This window comes from Erinaceus europaeus, chromosome 11 (assembly GCF_950295315.1).
Source record: "Erinaceus europaeus chromosome 11, mEriEur2.1, whole genome shotgun sequence".
NCBI classification, from domain to species: Eukaryota; Metazoa; Chordata; class Mammalia; order Eulipotyphla; family Erinaceidae; genus Erinaceus; species Erinaceus europaeus.
The window spans coordinates 114517786-114535578 of record NC_080172.1 but is presented as its reverse complement, the minus strand read 5'-3'; the positions used below and the strand labels follow the sequence as shown (position 1 = coordinate 114535578).

The window sequence follows — 17793 nt, the reverse complement described above, 5'->3', positions numbered from 1 at the left end:
TAATGTGTGTACTTATTCAGGTGTGCCACTGCCTGGCCCCTAAAAGGAAGAATTCATTAGCAGGCCACAGCCCCTGCTATGAAACTCAAAGGCAGATGTAATTTGGTTTCTGAAGAGAAAATGATCACGGGCCAGAAAGACCCCAGGAGGCAGCAAAATCTCAGGTGTCACTCGTGACACTGTCTTTGTCTCTGTCTCTTTCAGATTCATTCTCTCTTTCATCACCCAGCCAGCTCCAGGACCAGTTCCTGAGACAGCAGGGCCTAGCCCAGCTCAGCTTCTCTCTCACTGGTTCTCTTGGGTCAGGTGGACAGCATGTCACAGGTCCAATCAGCTGTGACTTGCAGGGGTGGGACTCACATGACCCCACCGTGATTACTTCTGACTCATTCCCCTTTTGGTTGGAATGGGAGGTCTGGGTGGGAAATTTCTCTGTTCTTTCCTAACCCTGAGGCTGTTTAGAAACCAAGAAACAGCTGGAGGACTTCTTGGTTTACCCTCACCCCACCCACACCCGACATCTGTCCACTGTAAGAATAGAACCATGAGGGAGAAGGAAAGTAGAGGGTAGCTAAGATATTCCCACTCATCTGGGTTTGTTGTTGTTGTTGTTTTTACTTTAAAGATTTGATTTATTAAGTGGTCTGGGAGGTGGCTCAGTGATAAAGCTTTGGACCCTCAAGCATGAGGTCCTGAGTTCAATCCCTGGCAGCACATGTAGAGTGGTGTCTGGTCCTTTCTCTCTCCTCCCATCTTTATCATTAATAAATAAAATAAAATCTTTTTAAAAAAAGATTTGATTTATTAATTAATGAGAAAGGAGGAGAGAGAAAGAAGCAGACATCACTCTGTGCTTAACCCGCTGTGCTACTGCCCGACACTTTCTATGATTACGTAGCCTTTTGGTCCTGGGGTTGATAACAGGTGATGCAGACTTGCTAGATGGTGAGGTGATGGGGCAGCTGATTCAAAGTGTGAAAAAGCTCTCTATTTTTATTTTATCTATTTATTATTGGATGCAGACAGAGAGAAATTGAGAGGGAGGGGAAGGCAGAGAGGCAGAGAGACAGAGAGACACCTGCAGCCCTGTTTCACCACTTGTGAAGCTTCCCCCCTGCAGGTGGGGACCAGGACTTGAACCCAGGTCCTTGTGCATTGTAGTGTGTGCAATTAATCAGGTGCACCACTGCCTGGCCCCTGTGAAAAAGTTCTTTGCGCTGTGTCACACAGTACAACATTTAAGAACTCAGGTCCTAGAGTCTGAAGGTCTGGGTTCAAATCCCAGCCCTGCCATTTACTAGTCAGTCAACATGGGGTAGTTGAAGTGATCTAAGTTTCCATGAACTAACTTACAAAATGAATGGCAGGGACACCAGGCTTGAGTACAGAGGGAATGGAAACCCCATGTGAAATGCTTAGCATAATGCCTAGCTTGTATTGTGTGTTCGGTACAGATTAGCTATGACCATTATTACTAGTGAGATTTCTCACTCTATGAGAACATACCAGCAGACCTAGCAAAATAATTCAAGACCCAAAGGTACTACATAGAAAACATTTTATTATAAAAAGCTCGGCTGCACAACATTCTCTGCAGAACAGAACATCTCACACGGTTTTCTTTTGTCGCCATTCTGTGGGAGAGATTGTGACGTGCTCCAATTAAGACTGTGATCTGTGTTTCATCAGGCCTTGGGCCCTCTAAGAACCAACCAGTGGCACCCGGGGCCACCAGAGCCCATTCTGAGCTTCTCCTTAGCCCGCATTTATTTCACTTAATTCACGAAATGACCCGTGTCTTTTCAACACAGCTGAGTCGTGGTTCTTACTCAGAGTGCAGAATCCCAGTAAAGAAAGTGAAGGCCTGCCCTGTTTTTGAAATATGACAGTCCTAGTGGAAACGCAAGAAAACCACAGTCTAAACCAGTTGCTAGCTCTCTTTTCCAGGCTGGAAAGCAGAGGGCTGGGGAGATCAGCATAATGGTTATGCAAAAAGACTTTCATGCCTGAGGCTCTGAGGTTTCAATCCCCAGCGTGGCCACCATAATAAGCTAGAGCTGTGCACTGTTCTGGTAAAAAAAAACCAAAAACAAAAGTTTCCCCAAGCTTGAGAAAGAGGAGTTCTGTTGCCAATGGTTCAGAGTTGAGGAAAGCCAATGGGGAACATATGCTGACAACCCCGGTGACATCTCTCCCCCATGCACCTGCTACCTGAGGTTCTCTGGGTGTTCGAGTCACCCCTGAATCACAGGAACCCCCCCTCCCACTCTGCCTACCCCCCCCCACACACACACATTTGGCCCCTCTGCTTCTCAACTATGGCTGAAGTGGCTTCACTGGGGGGTGGGGGTTCCTGTTGGTGCAGAGGGTGAACAGCAGGAGGGAATCCACAGAAGAGGGGCTGTCAGTCAGGTGGCCGAGCGTTGGGGACCTGTTCCTGGACCTCATCGTACTGTGGTGGAGGCGTCAGAGGCTCGATGGAGGGAGGAGGGATGTTTTTGTCTGGGAGATTGATCCGAAAATCTTTGAGATGGAGCTTTTCGGACTTAATTCTTCGCACTTTGAGTGGCTTCAGGCGTTTGGCCAACTTGGAGTTCTGCCTGTCAGGGGGGTTGCCACGGCTGGCTTCCCCGTCTGCCCTGGCTGTCGTGGTGGGGCTGGTCTCATCGAGCCCTGTCAGAGACTCATAGGAGGGGAGGGAGATACTCATCCTCGGGTTCTGATCCAGTTCCCTCCTCTCTGAGTAGTTGGTGTTCATTACTTCCTCATAACTGGGGACATAGTACCTGGAGGAATCTTCTACCTCCTCTTCCTCTTCTTGGCTGCAAGACAAGAACAGACACAGAGGGGTGTTAGCACCTGCGGAAGTCACTTCAAATCACAAACGGATGTACTTCAAACCTCACACTGGCACTGGGTCCACACATATCAGCCTGGAAAACAACCCCTGAGTCTAGAAGGAATAGAAGCTAACCCTTAGGGCTGCTTTACCACGCATGCGACCCAGGTTCAAGATTCACTTGTCTTACAGAAGCCAGACCTTCCACCTTCTGCACCCCATAATGACCCTGGGTCCATACTCCCAGAGGGATAAAGAATAGGGAAGCTATCAGGGGAGGGGATGGGATACAGAGTTCTGGTGGTGGGAATTATGTGAAGTTGTACCCATCTTATCCTATGGTCTTGTCAATACTTCCATTTTATAAATAAATTAAAAATATAATAATAAAAAGGTGGATTTGTCAGTGGTCTGCTTGTAGGGATGTCAGAATGGACCATATGTCCCATAATATACTGTGCGTTTTGTAAATTTGTTCATAGAATTTTTTTTTTACGTTAAACAGAACACAACATTCCAGATTTTTCAACTCAAAGCACAGACACACAGCACCCTGGGGTGAACAGAGAAGCAGCCTGTCTGCAAGCTCAGGGCACCCCAGGCTCTGTGCACCTTCCCTGGGAGAAGAGGCTGTCGCTCATAGACACAACTCGAGAAATCAGGACAGAAAGAGAAAACACAAAGTAAAATTTGGTCTGGTTTTGCTGTATTGGTTCAATGCAAAGGACTGTAGGGAAATCAGAAGGGAGGGGCTTGGGCAAGGGAGGGGAGGAGGTTTAGGGTCCTGGTGCGTGATGGAAAGGACTTAATTTGGGAAGGGCCAGGCAGTGGTGCACTTGGTTGAGCGCACACATTACAATGTGCAAGGATGCAGGTTCAAGCCCCTGCTCCCCACCTGCACCGGACAAGTTTCACGAATGGTGAAGCATGGCTGCCGGTGTCTCTGTCTCTCTTCCTCTCTGCCACCCTTTCCCTTCACAATTTCTCTCTGTCTCTATCTATTAAATAAATAACATATTTTAATAAAAGACCTGTTGGGGATAAGAGTGTCTTTCAGACACCTACCACTGGTACATGAGAAATTGTGCCCATATGTCAAACCTCACTGTAAATCATTAACCACCTAACTTTTATCTCTTTATTTATTGGATAGAGACAGCCAGAAATCAAGAAGGAAAGAGAGAGACACCTGCAGCCCTGCTTCACCACTCGCAAAGCTTTCCCCCTACAGGTGGGGTTTGGGGGCTCCAATCCGGGTCCTTGTGCACTGTAACGTGTGCACTTAACCAGGTACACCACCACCCAGTCTCTTAACCACCTAATGAAATGATAAAAATTAAAAACACCTAAAATCTAGTCAGACCATGCTATTTGGGAAGAGGGTTTATAAGGACTTACTAGAAGAAAGTGAGGGGTCAGGCGGTGGCACACCTGGCTTAAGCGCACGCATCACAGTGCGCAAGGATCCGGGTTCAAGCCCCCCCCTTATCCCCACCTGCGGGGAGCGGGGGGGAAGCTTCACGGTGAAGCAGGGCTGCAGGTGCCTCTCTGTCTCTCTCCCTGTCTTTGTCTTCCTCCCCTCTCAATTTATGACTCTATCTAATAATAAATAAATAAACAAAGATTTAAAAAAATGTTCCTTCTACCGAACCCTTGAGTGTGCAGCCTTGAGTGGTCAGGCCCTTGGCGCCTCACCTGTCTTCCTCCTGGGCGTGGGCCTCCACGCCTGCCTGGCGCTGGATGTGGGCCATCTCATCATCTTGCCGCTGCTTCCTCTTGTCCCGGATGCTCAGGCAGATGGAGAGCAGCAGCAGCATCACCCCGGCCCCGACCAGCACATAGGCCACGGAGAAGGTCTTGCTCTTAAGGATGCCGCTGCCAATCTCGGTCTTATTCCCCTGGGCTGTTGGCTTCTCGCCGGAGCTGAAGCCGGGCACCAGGTTCCACATGGCCATGATGACCCCGAGGACCAGCATCCCCAGGCCGATGGCTGTCAGGGCATAGTGGGAGCCGTTGGCCTTGGACTGGGCCATCCTGGCAGCGGGAAGGGCAGGGCGAGGTCCGGTTTAGAGCAGGAAACATAAACAGTCCGCGGCAGTTCCAGAAAGCTCTTACATGCATTCAACAAAAAACCCTCCTGTGAAAACCATCAGCGGGATTATGGAGGTCATCAGGCAGATGGGAGGCACCCTGGACGGAGAGCACGGCACAGACGTCTGGAAGGTAACAGAGAGGGAGAGAGAAGAATCAGCCCTGAAGCAAAGATACTTTGCTGAGTGCCGTGGCTGTGCCCTTGAAGGAGCTGAGCGGTGGTGCTGAGCCTTGGCCCTGCCAGCTGGGCCTCCCCTTTGATGCATTCCAGATGTCTCATGCTGGCTGGGGTTCCGGGGGCCTGCAGAAGCCCAGCTGCCTGCTCCTCCCACCCCAGAGGGAAAAGCCAGACCTTTCTCCGCAGGAGGCCAGAAAGGGCAGCTCTCAGGGTCCTTAAAGCGTTTTTTTGGAATTGAAAGGAGCACATACAGCTCTGCCCTGGGTGTGTGGGTGGGTGGGGCGGAGCTCTGAGGACAGTGGAGGAGGGCAGGTGTGAACAGTGGATGTCACAGAGTCACCAGGTGACAGCCATCAGCTACCCCCCCCCCCTGCAGACAGCCTGAGGGGTCCGCGCCTGCCTGCCTTCTGTGGCCCCTCGTTTCCTGCGGCAGAAAGTCCTGGCTCCTTAGATGGAATATGGGACTTGTCCCTAGTGTAGCCAGATACGACCTTGTCCGCAGTCCTCTGCTCTGCTGCCCCTCCCCTGTGCTCCCACAGACTCCTCATCAGTCAGTGCGACAGGTCTCTCTCTTCCTCACAACCCTGTATTTCTTCCCCAGCCCTCTTTTCTTTTTAGATATTTATTTATTGGATAGAGACAGCCAGAACTCCAGAGAGAACAGAGAGACAGAGAGACACCTGCAGCACTGCTTCACCACTTGCAAAGCTCCCCCCCTGCAGGGCTTGAACCTGGGTTCTTGTGCATTGTAACATGTGCGCTCAACCAGGTGCGCCACCACCCGGCCTCCCCAGGACCATTTCTCATTTATCTCTGAGCCTGAACCATCGCAAGAACTCAAAAATATCTGCTCAGACAGCTGAGTGAAATGGACAGAAGCCCATTCCCCTTGTTCTACAAGACAACCTCCTCTCTCTTCTTAAAATGTTTTATTTATTTATTTATATTTATTTATTCCCTTTTGTTGCCCTTGTTGCTTTTTTATTGTTGTAGTTATTATTGTTGTTATCATTGATATTGTCATTGTTGGATAAGACAGAGAGAAATGGAGAGAGGAGGGGAAGACAGAGAGGGGGAGAGAAAGATAGATACCTGCAGACCTGCTTCACCGCCTGTGAAGCGACTCCCCTGCAGGAAGGGAGCCCGGGGCTCGAACCGGGATTCTTATGCCGGTCCTTGTGCTTTGCACCACTTGCACTTAACCCACTGTGCTACCACCCGACTCCCTATTTATTTTAATGAGAGAGGTACAGAGGAAGAGAGACAGAGAGAGGGAGAGGGAGTGGGAGGGGGGAGGAAGGGGAGAGGGAGGAAGAGGAGAGGGAGTGAGGGAGGGAAGGAAAGAGAGGGAGAGGGAGAGGGAGAGGGAGAGGGAGAGGGAGAGGGAGAGGGAGAGGGAGAGAGGTGAAGGAGAAGAGCCTAGAGGGTGGGGGCAAATAGCATAATGGTTATGCAGAGACTCTCATGCTTGTGGCTCCAAAGTCTCAGGTTCAATCCCCCCCACACTGTAAACCAGAGCTAAGCAGTTTTCTGGTAAAAAAAAGAAAAAAAAAGAGAGAGAGAGGATAGGAGACTAGAGTCCTGCTGAGCTCTGGTTTATGATGGTGCTGGGGATTGAACCTGTAGACTTCAGAGCCTCAGACATGAAAAGTCATGTGCATAACCATTACGCTGGCTCCCCTGCCCAACATCTGTCCTCCTAGCTGAGATGAGAAACCCTCTTCCTATAAAGCGGCTCTGAGACCATGTACTGAAAGCAGTCAGTCGCCTGGGATCCCATAACCACATGTCGCAGGGGAAGAGAGCCTAGCTCCTGAATGGCTTCGCTTAGAACAGTTTTCAGGGCCTGCAGGGAGAGCCAGGGACTCTCCTTGTGCCTCAGTACGTTTCTGCTGTGATGGCCACCTCTCCAGAACAGCACGCTGACAGATGTTTAGATGGGCAAAGCCCTGTTTTCGATTCTGCATTCTTTCTGATCTTTGCAAAAAGGACGGCTACACAGGCCACCTGAAATCTGAAGCCACACAGATATTTTCTCATTAAACAGTGAGCTGAGTCTGAAACTGGCCACTCTGTTAGGAATACATCAAAATGTTTGGGGATCACACCCTCGATCAGTTTGATACCTCTTTATCGCTTGCCAAATGTGTGTGTGTGTGTGTGTGTGTGTGTGCGCACACGCACGCGTGTGTTTACAGCTAAGTAAGCATTTTGCCAGGTACCGAAGAAAGGCTGATGGCCAAGTGAAGGATCAGTGGGGCTTCCAAACCAGCAAGAAGGTAGTCTAGAAGGAATAAGAATAAAGTAGGAAGAAAGAAAGTATCAGGGACCGGGTGGTGGCATACCTGGTTGAGCATACATGTTACAGTGCACAAGGGCCCGGGTTCAAGCCCCCGGTCCCCACCTGCAAGGGGAAAGCTTTGCAAGTGGTGAAGCAGGGCTACAGGTGTTTCTCTCTGTCTCTCTCCCTTTCTACCACCCCCTTCCCTCTCAATTTCTGGCTGTCTCTAGCCGATAAAGATTAAAAATTTTTTTAAAAAAAAGAAATAAAAAAAAAAGGTATCAGAGCTGTGAAAGAAAGCAGCTGGTCAGATGCCCTCATTTGGCTGGAGAGCAGAGAGACGTGCTGCTGGCACAACATGACGACGTGGCCCGCATGTTGAACATGCCACTCCATGTGTCTTGTGTCACACTCACACTTGCGTGTCTCTGAGTCGGCCTGCACTGTATGGTACACAGGGCACCTGACGGGGGCGCTGCTGCAGCTGTAGTCCAGTGTACCGCATTTCTCTCTCTCTCTCTCTGTCTCTCTCTCTCTCTATCATTCTCCTTTTACCAGAGCACCATTCAGCTCTGGCTTACAGTGGTGCGGGGAATTGAACCTGAGACTCAGGCACGAGAGTCTCTTTGCATAACCATGATGCTGTCTGCCTCCCACCCTGCTGTACCACTCTCCACTCAAGGGCATTTGTTTCTCACAGTATCACTCATGGCTGGTGAAGGGAAGGAGGCAGAAGGGTTGGACAGCCCTAGAAGTGTGCTGGTCCTGCCCCGTGCCTCCGAGACGGGCTGAGAGAGGGAGTGGGCACCGAGCAGCAGCTGACTGGTGATGAAGGGGTCACCCGCTAAGGGCTTGGCCACAAGGAGGCTGACACTGCTCATTAAGCTAATGATTGGGGCCACTGTGACATCTCTCTCTCTCTCTCTCCCCCTTTCTCTCTCTCTCCTCTTCAAGTTTTTCATTTTGCTGTCACGTGAATAAAAGAGACCTGAGATGAGTCACAGTGGGGGAACAAGACAAACTTCTCAGGGTGATTATATTTTCGGTCTGGTAAATTAGTTTTGATTAAAAACAGGTAACAATGCCCTGTGTGGCTGACAGTCTCTGTATGCTTATTGGGTGCAGATACGGGAAGAAGCAATTTTATAACATTTTTGGAGATAGAAAGCTTTGACTTTTTTTTTTTTTACTTTTTTTTTTTTTTTTAACCAGAGCACTGCTCAGCTGTGACTTATGGTGGTTTATGGAGGATTGAACCTGGGACTTTGGAACCTCAGGCATGAGAGTCTGTTTGCATAACCATTATGCTGTCTAGCCTCCACCCTGTTTTTTTTTTGTTGTTGTTGTTGTTTTGTTGTTTTTTTTTACTGGAGCCCTCCTTGGCTCTGGTTTATGGTGGTGTGAGGGATTGAACCTGGGACTTTGGAGCCTCAAGCATGAGAGTCTGTTTGTATAACCATTATGCTATCTAATCCTGCCTACAAGCTTTGATATTTAAGAATTCAAAGTTTCAAAAATATGTGTGCTCTTAGGACTGGCGAAATAGCTTACTTGGATAGAATGCCTGATCTACCATGTATAATACCTAGGTTCAAGCCAGCCACCACAGCCTTAAAGGAAGAGAGCTTCAGTGCTTTGTTTGGGCTTTTTCTTTCTCTCTCTCTCTGAAATGGTCTGCTCACAGCTGTGAAGTCTCAATGATGAGAGAAAAAAGTGTTTATATTCTTTGATTCTGTAATCCCAAGTTCTGAGCTTTAGGTACAAGGCTAGGCGGTTCATCAAACTAGTGCAAACATGAAAACTGCTTACACAGGGGTGGGCGACGTAGCATAATGGTTATGCAAACCAACTCTCTTGCCTGAGGCTCCCAAGTTCCATGTTCAGCCCCGCGGACACTACCATAAACCAGAGTTGAGCAGTGCTCTGGAAAAAAAAATGTCACTACTACTTACACATTCAATAATTTGGATCTGGTTCAATAAAATAGGGCTCACATACGATTGTGGTCTCAGAGTAGCTATGATAAGGCAAACCAAAAGATTAAAAACCAATTAATTTCAGTGTGATTCTAAATTTAATATAATTCTACACATAGAATTATCTTTATGAGTATACAGATAAAAAACAGACTACATCAGTCTATTATAATAAAAGAGAGACAATAGGAGTCAGGTGGTGGCACACCTGGTTAAGTGCACACATTACAGTGTACAAGGGCCCAGGTTTAAGCCCCTTGTTCCCACTTGCAAGATAAAAACCTTAGAAGTGGTGAAGCAGGTCTGCAGGTGTCTCTCTTTCCTCCTCTCTCCATTTCTCTCTGTCCTATCCAACAATGACGGCATCAATAACAACAGCAATAATAACTACAACAATAAAACAACAAGGGCAACAAAAGGCAATAAAGAGGTAAATATTTTTTTAAAAAAGGATTTAAAAATCTGCATCCAGGGGCCGCTGGTGGCTCAGCTGGTTGAGCACACATGTTATAGTCCTCAAGACTTGGGTTCCAGCCCCTGGTCCCCACTTTCGGGGGGGGGAAGCTTTGCGAGTGGTGAAGCAGGGCTGCGGGTCTCTCTCTCTCTCTTTAAAGAATTTATTTATTTACTCATGAGAAAGACAGGAGGAGAGAGAAAAAACCACACATCACTCTGGTACATGTGCTGCTGGGGACTGAACTCAGGATCTCATGCTTGAGAGTCCACTGTACCACCTCCCGGACAACTCTTTCTCCCTCTCTAGCTCCCCCTTCCATCTCCATTTCTGGCTGTCTCTGTCCAATAAATAAATGAAGATAATTTTTTTAAATTAAATTTTAAAAAGCCTGCATTCATGGAGGGAGGTCACTCATGCACTCAAAGCTGCTTCTCAGGCACGATATAAAAATAATTGTTAGTTATCACCACGGTTTTGTGAATATAGGTTCCAGAGAAAGACAGAGACAGGCTGGGAGTATGGATCGGCCTGCCAATGCCCATATTCAGCGGAGAAGCAATTATAGAAGCCAGACCTTCCACCTTCTGTACCCCATAATGACCCTGGGTCCGTACTCCCAGAGAGATAGAGAATAGGAAAGCTTTCAAGGAAGGGGTTGGGATACTGAGTTCTGGTGGCAGGAACTATGTGGAATTGTACCTCTCTTATCCTATGGCCTCACAAATATTTCAATTTTATAAATAAATTTTTTTTTTAAATGAGAGGTTTAGGTTTGGGGTTGGTGGCGGGCTTACGTCTCCAACAGTAGTTTAAAATCACTCCTGCCTCCCGCCCCCTCTAGAGACTAAACCTTGGTGCTCACTAGCAGAAATGGGAACCCAGCTCCCTGAGCGGCAGCTTCGGCTGTTTATATTTCTTGCTATATTTAGTATGGCATTCTTCTCCTTTTAAAAATATGGAAAAAAGCTCATCTGGGGCTTGGAGGGTTTGGATCCCATTGCTTCTAAGATGTTCCAAAAACAAAGAGGCGGTAGTGAGTGGGTTGGGATCCCAGCTGGGCTGGACATGCCTCTGGGCCCGGGAGTTGGCACCACCTCCGCTCAGGCCTAAGGGTGGCCTTGCATGCATACTTGTGTTTAGAGTTTCTTTTCTTTTTAAATATCTATGTATTATTTATTATTGAGAGGGATGAGGGAGGGAGAGAGACAGAGAAACACCTGCAGCTCTGCTTCACCATTCACGAAGCTTTCTCCCTGCAGGTGGGGCCCAGAGGCTTGAACCTGCTGCATCCTCGTACACCGTAGTGGTGTCTGGAGTTTCAGGTCAAAATATTAACGGGTAGCATAGGCTCCTGGGGAGACTCAGCGCAGACCTGGCAATAGCTCTCGTGTTAAAATTGTGAGTGAAGGGCAGGAGAGATAGCAAGAAGGGAGGTGAGCAGTGGCGCACCTGGTTAATTGTTCACATCACTGTGCACAAGGACCCGGGTTCAAGCCCCTGGTCCCCACCTGCAGGGGGGAAGGCTTCACGAGAGGTGAAGCAGGGCTGCAGGTGTCTCTCTATTACTCTCTCTATTTTCCCCTCCCTTCTTGATTTCTCTCTCTCAATCCAGTAATAGATAAATAAATAAGAGATAGCATAAGGGTTATACCAAACAACTTTCATGCCGGAGACTCTAAGCTTCCAGATTCAATCCCCGGCACTACTATGAACCAGAGACGAGCAGAGCTCTGGCAAAATCGATTAATCAGTCTCGAGTGAAGGACCCACCTGTGGAAAACCAGCAACGGAGCTTCCTAAGGAAGCTGTGAGCATGCTGACGTGAGTGCTCATGGGAAGACGAGTGCTTTCTTTACCTTTCTGGGGGAAGAGTCGGAGCTGGAGTAGGGGGGCTCGGGAGGAAAGCTGTACAGAAGGGGATCATGATCCTGTCCCCTCAAAACTGGGTCTCACAAGGATATGCTGCCTACATTTACCAAACCCTCCCTGGCTTTAGCCATCAGACACAAGTGTCCAAGGGGATAAAAGGAGAGGAAACATCTCCCCTCCCCCCATCATTCTATGGGAAATGGGTGATATTGGGTTGTCGGGAAAGCCATGACCTATTTCTGCGGGGGGGGGGGGGATGCTTCACAAGCGGCGAAGGACGTCTGCAGGTGTCTGTCTTTCTCTCTCCCTTACTATCTTCCTCTCCTCTCTCAATTTCTCTCTGTCCTAACCAACAAAATGGAAAAAAAAAATGGCCGCCAGGAGCAGTGGATTCCTAGTGCTGGCACTGAGCCCCAGAGATAATCCTGGAAGCAAACAAACATAGCAAAATATGTCAGGCACCAAGTGGCAGTGCACCTGGTTGAGTGCAAGGAGCCAGGTTCAAGCCCCTGATCCCCACCTGCAGGGGGGGAAAGCTTTACAAATGGTGAAGCAGGTCTGCTAGTGTTTTCTGTCTCTGTCCCTTTCTATCTTCCCCTTCTCTCTCTATTTCTGTTTATCTAATAAATAAACACAATAAAATTTTTTAGAAAAATATGTCACAACTTTCCTGACAACCTAATATTAGTAACAAAACCCAAATCAACAAGACTAGCAGGGTCATTTTGATCCATCAACACAGGCAGACAATAATCATTTGGACTGTGGAGGTAGCAAAGTGGTTATGCAAAAAGACTTTCATGCCCGAGGCACTGAGGTCCCATGTTCATTCCCTGGCACCACTATAGACCAGAGCTGAGCAGTGCTCCAATCAAAACGATAAATAAGTGAGCGAATGGAATCTAACTACTTTTAATTTTTAAAGATTAAAAAAGAAAAAAAAATCACACTCAGGGGCCAGGTGGTGGCGCACCTGGCTGAGTGCACACATTACAGTGCACAAGGAACCAGGTTCAAGCCCCTGGTCTTGACCTGCGGGGGAGAAAGCTTCACAAGTGGTGAAGCAGGGCTGAAGGTGTCTCTCTATCTCTCTTCCCAACTGTCTCCCTCCTTCTAATTTCTCTGTCTCTATCCAATAATAAATTAGTAAAAAATGGTAACGAAAAGTGAAAATAAACACCTATGCTCTCCAGCAGTCTCACAATGAGGAAATCACCTAGTGACAGATTTATTAGAATCTACCCCAGCATCAAGCAGCCTAAAACCATGACCCTGGGGGAGAAAAGCCAAGATGCTAAGCAGAACTTCGAGAAGACCACGCTCCCTCCTTGAGGACTGAGAAGTGGTGCCACGGAGGGGGAAGGGAGTGTGCATATGTGTTTATTTACTAAACTGTTTGTTGCTGTTGTTTTGATGTTGTTGTTGTTGTTAGACAGGACAGAGAGAAATGGAGAGAGGAGGCGAAGACAGAGACGGGGAGAGAAAGATAGACACCTGCAGACCTGCTTCACCGCCTGTGAAGCAACTCCCCTGCAGGTGGAGAGCCAGGGTCTCAAACCGGGATCTTTCTGCTCGTCCTTGCGCCACGAGCACTTATCCCACTGCGCTACCGCCTGACTCCCACTAAACTGCTTCTTAATGTCATATACAAATATTCTTTTGATTGGCTGAAATATCAGGTTGTTGGAAAAGTCATACATATTTTCTGGTTTTTAAAAAATATTTTGATTTATTTATTATGGGACAGAGATAGAGAGAAATTGAGAGGTTGGGGGAGAGACAGAGAAGCAAAGAGACAGAAAGACACCTGCAGCCCTGCATCACCAGTCATGAAGCTCTTCCCCTGCAGGTGGGGACCAGGGGTTGAACCTAGGTCTTTGTGCACTGTAATGTGTGTTCTTAACTGGATGTACCACCACCCGGCCCTGTATTTTTCTGGTTTTCTGTGCAAACAAGAATCATGACTTTTCTGACAACCCAATGTTTTATAATAGGCATTAAAAAAAAAAAAAAGACTTTCCATTACCTTTAGCATAAAAGCTAAATTCCAGAAGTTGGGTGGTAGCACAGCAGGTTAAGGGCACGTGATGCAAAGCACAATGACCGGCATAAGGATCCCAGTTCGAGCCCCCGGCTCCCCACCTGCAGGGGAGTCGCTTCATAGGCGGTGAAGCAGGTCTGCAGGTGTCTATCTTTCTCTCCCCCTCTCTGTCTTCCCCTCCTCTCTCTTTCTCTCTGTCCTATCTAACACCAATACCAACAACAGTAATACTAACCACAACAATGATAAAACAACAAGGGAAACAAAGGGAAAAAAATAGCCTCCAGGAGCAGTGGGTTCATCCAAGCTACCATGATGTCAACCTAACTTCCCTGGGCAGACGACCTCACCAATGTGTCCTGGAACCTCCCCTCCCCAGAGCCCTGCTCCACTAGAGAAAGACAGAAACAGGTTGGGGGGTATGAATCCACCTGTCAACACCTGTGCCCAGTGGAGAAGCAGTTACAGAAGCCAGACCTTCCAGCTTCTGCACCCCATAAAGATCTTTGGCCCATACTCCCAGAAGGAGAAAGGACAGGGAAGCTTCCAATGGAAGAGAGGGTATTTGGAATTCTGGTGGTGGGAATTGTATGGAATTGTATCCCTGTTATCCCACAGTCTTATCAGTCGCTATTAAATCACTAGTAAAATTAAAAAATAAAGAATGTTCTCCTCTCGTTAGCTCCATATGCCCAGCACCTAATAGGACCTAAAGTAGTGAGTGAACACAATACCAGTTGAAAAGTTTAGCCTGGGGAGTCAGGCGGTAGCGCAGGGGGGTTAAGCGCACATGGCAGAAAGTGCAAGGACCAGCATAAGGATCCCGGTTCGAGCCCCCGGCTCCTCCACAGGCGGTGAAGCAGGTCTGCAGGTGTCTGTCTTTCTCTCTGTCTTCCCGTCCTCTCTCCATTTCTCTCTGTCCTATCCAACAACGACAACAACAACAATAACTACAACAACAATAAAAAACAACAAGGGCAACAAAAGGGAATAAATAAATTAATAGGTATTTGAAAAAAAAATTTAGCTTGGGGGGGCATGGTGGTGTGTGTGTGTGTGTGTGTGTGTGTGTGTGTGTGTGTGACATACCTTGTTGAGCATGGTTCAAGCCCTCAGTTCTCACCTGTAGGGAGAAAATCTTGGCAGGTAGTAAAGCAGTGCACAGGTATGTGTCTCTCTCCTTCGCCCCTACCCTCTCCATTTCTGACTTTCTATCTATCTAATAAATAAAGACTAAAAAAAATTTTTTAGCCTATGCCCCATATCAATTAAGGAAATATCTGATTACTGTAAAAAATGGCGACTAATCCCTAGCACTGCAAAAACGGTATCATCTGTTTTCCATCTACGCCATGCCTCGGCCTCGCGTGAGCTTCATGTGCAGCTTGGCCATACGAGAATCCGGCATGAAGCCCAGCCAGTCTATCTTGGCGTTACTCTCGATCGCACTCTGTCATTTCACGAACATCTCATAAAAACTGCAGCAAAGGTGGGCGCGAGGAACCACATCACTGCAAGACTGGCCAGCTCCTCATGGGGCGCGAGCGCTTCCACACTACGATCATCATCTCTGGCATTCTGCTATTCCACTGCAGAATACTGTGCCCCAGTATGGTTCCGTAGCCCCCATGTCCACTTGGTCGATTCCAAATTATATTCCTCCATGAGGATAATTTCTGGAACCATCCATTCCACCCCGGTTCCATGGCTGCCAGTTCTTAGCAACATCGCCCCGCCAGATATTCGTCGGGATGCGGCATCATCTAAGTTCATTTCCCACGTCTACGCTCGACTGGACCTGCCAATATACGCAGATATCTTCGCACACCCTGCCCAACGCTTGACGTCTCGTCACCCAATCTGGTCCCCTACGCCTACACTGAACTTCTCTGTTCCAGACTCTTGGAAACAGAGTTGGCAGTCAGCTGAGGTCAAGAACAAACACCTCATCACAGACCCCTGCGAGCCTCAACCCGGCTTTGACCTAGCACGTTATGATTGGGCCCTCCTCAATCGCTATCGAACAGGCCATGGCCGGTGCGCCGCTATGTTCCATCGCTGGGGAGCCAGAGACGACCCGAACTGCCCCTGCGGCTCCAGACAGACTATGACCCACATAGTCAACGACTGCTACCTCTCCAGATTCAAAGGAGGTCTCGAAACTTGACATCAGGCTCAACCTGACGCTGTTGACTGGCTACAGAAGAAGGGCAAACGCTAGAAGAAGAAGAATTAAGGAAAAGTCCCGGTCAAAGGGGAAGACGATTGGGTAGAGTTAACATTCATGTGTACCTGGTGCCCAGTAGAGTTTGCAAGCAAAACTTTGTCCACTATGCAGGCAAGGGGCCCGGATTATAGTGACTCTGTTGACACTGCCTGCTGGGGGTTGACATTCCAGTTTTCCCCTTGTCCTCCCAAGCAGTAATTCTTCCGTCTTTCCTCCAAACCACAAGGGGCAGTGTCTGGGGAAGAAGAGCCATAGCTCTGGGCATCAGAGGGCTCCACCTGGCTGAAACCCAAGTGGAGTCATCACTTGGGACTGGAGTATTTTTTAATCAAATATAAATAAAAAGAAAGGGGCTGGGTGGTGGTGCACCTGGTTGAGCGCTCATGTTACAGTGCTAGAGGCCTCAGGTTCGAGCCCCCAGTCTCCACCTGCAGGGGGGAAAGCTTTGTGTGTGGTGAATTAGGGCTGCAGGTATCTCTCTCTTATCCTTTCTTTTTTTTTTTTTGACACCTGCAGACCTGCTTCACCGCCTGTGAAGCGACTCCCCTGCAGGTGGGGAGCCGGGGTTCGAACCGGGATCCTTATGCCGGTCCTTGCGCTTTGCGCCACCTGCGCTTAACCCGCTGCACTATAGCCCGACTCCAAATTTTATTATTTTTTTTTAGAGAGATGGAGAGAGAGAGAAGAGAGAGAAGAGAGAGGAGAGAGAGAGAAACACCAGAGCACTGCTCAGCTCAGGCTTATGGTGGTGCGGGGGATTGAACCTGGGACTTAGGAGCCTCAGGCATGAGAGTCTGTTTGCATAACCATTATGCTGTCTCCCCCGCCCCTCTCTTATCCTTTCTATTTCTCCCACGCCTCTCAGTTTCTGACTGTCTCTAGCAAATAAATAAATAGATAATTTTTTTAAAAAAGATTTTTAAAGAAAGACAGCTGAAAGCAGTGCTGCTCTGAATGAAATAGAGCAGCCGGTCCCAAGCTTTGATGGGCAAGCTATCTTTGTCCCGTTCCCACTGCAGCCCAGAAATTCTACGGAACACAGTTCACAAGTCCAGGAACTGACCGGGACACTGAACCGTCCCGCAGCCCTGGATGACACCGTTCCAGAAGCGCCTGGCCCAGCCGGCTTTACCAGAGATGTCTGGCAGCAAGGTCCACGTGACACAGGCTCCTTCATCATTCTCCCTGCACCCCAAGCTCTTTCTGCCAAGCTGCATGATTGGGAAAGGGATCCCTAGCTCCGTTTGCAGAGAACCAGACTGTGCTCCATTCCCACCACAAAGGAAGAAATCAGTGGGCCCTCTTGGCCACATTTCAGCCCAGTCACTTTTGCCAGAGAGTTCTAGTCCTGACTGAGGGTGGAGGAGGGAGGTTGGTGGGAGCAGGAGAGGCTTTGAACCATAGCTGCTTATGTCCTGTCCAGGAGAGAGTTTCAGGTCACCTCCCCAGAAGTCAGGGTCAAAGGGTGTCAGGTTCCTGTTCTTTTAGAAAAGGTTCTAAGAAGGAACACTCAGGGAAAACTAGAAAGCTCTATGCTAGTAGTCAAAACATAGAGGGGAAGAGAGGACAGCTGCTGGAGCCAGAGTTATGGGGAAAGGAAGGGGGAGGATAAAGAAAAAGAAAGGAAGAGAGAGAGAGCCAGGTGGTTGAGCGCACACATTACAGTACACAAGGACTCAGGTTCAAGCCCCTGTTCCCCTCCTGCAGGGGGAAAGCTTGACGAGTGGTCCAGTGGTGAAGCAGTCCTACAGATCTCTTTGTCTCTCTTCCTCTCTCTCTCTCCCCCACCCCCCACCCCTGCCTCTTTACACCAGAGCACTGCTCAGCTCTGGTT

The 17793-nt window shown here is 48.4% G+C and overlaps 1 protein-coding gene across 1 annotated transcript in view; it reads right to left on the bottom strand.

The window, feature by feature from the left end:
• Positions 1 to 1541: 1541 nt before the first annotated feature.
• TMEM51 (transmembrane protein 51) overlaps positions 1542 to 17793 on the bottom strand; it is an 81504-nt gene continuing 65252 nt past the window's right edge. The window contains exons 2-3 of the mRNA XM_007532953.3: positions 4535 to 5055; positions 1542 to 2822 (exon numbers count right to left, since the gene is read on the bottom strand). Coding sequence (XP_007533015.1) covers positions 2405 to 2822; positions 4535 to 4872 — 756 coding nt within the window. The 5' untranslated portion in view covers positions 4873 to 5055 and the 3' untranslated portion in view covers positions 1542 to 2404. The remainder of the gene's footprint in view (positions 2823 to 4534; positions 5056 to 17793) is intronic.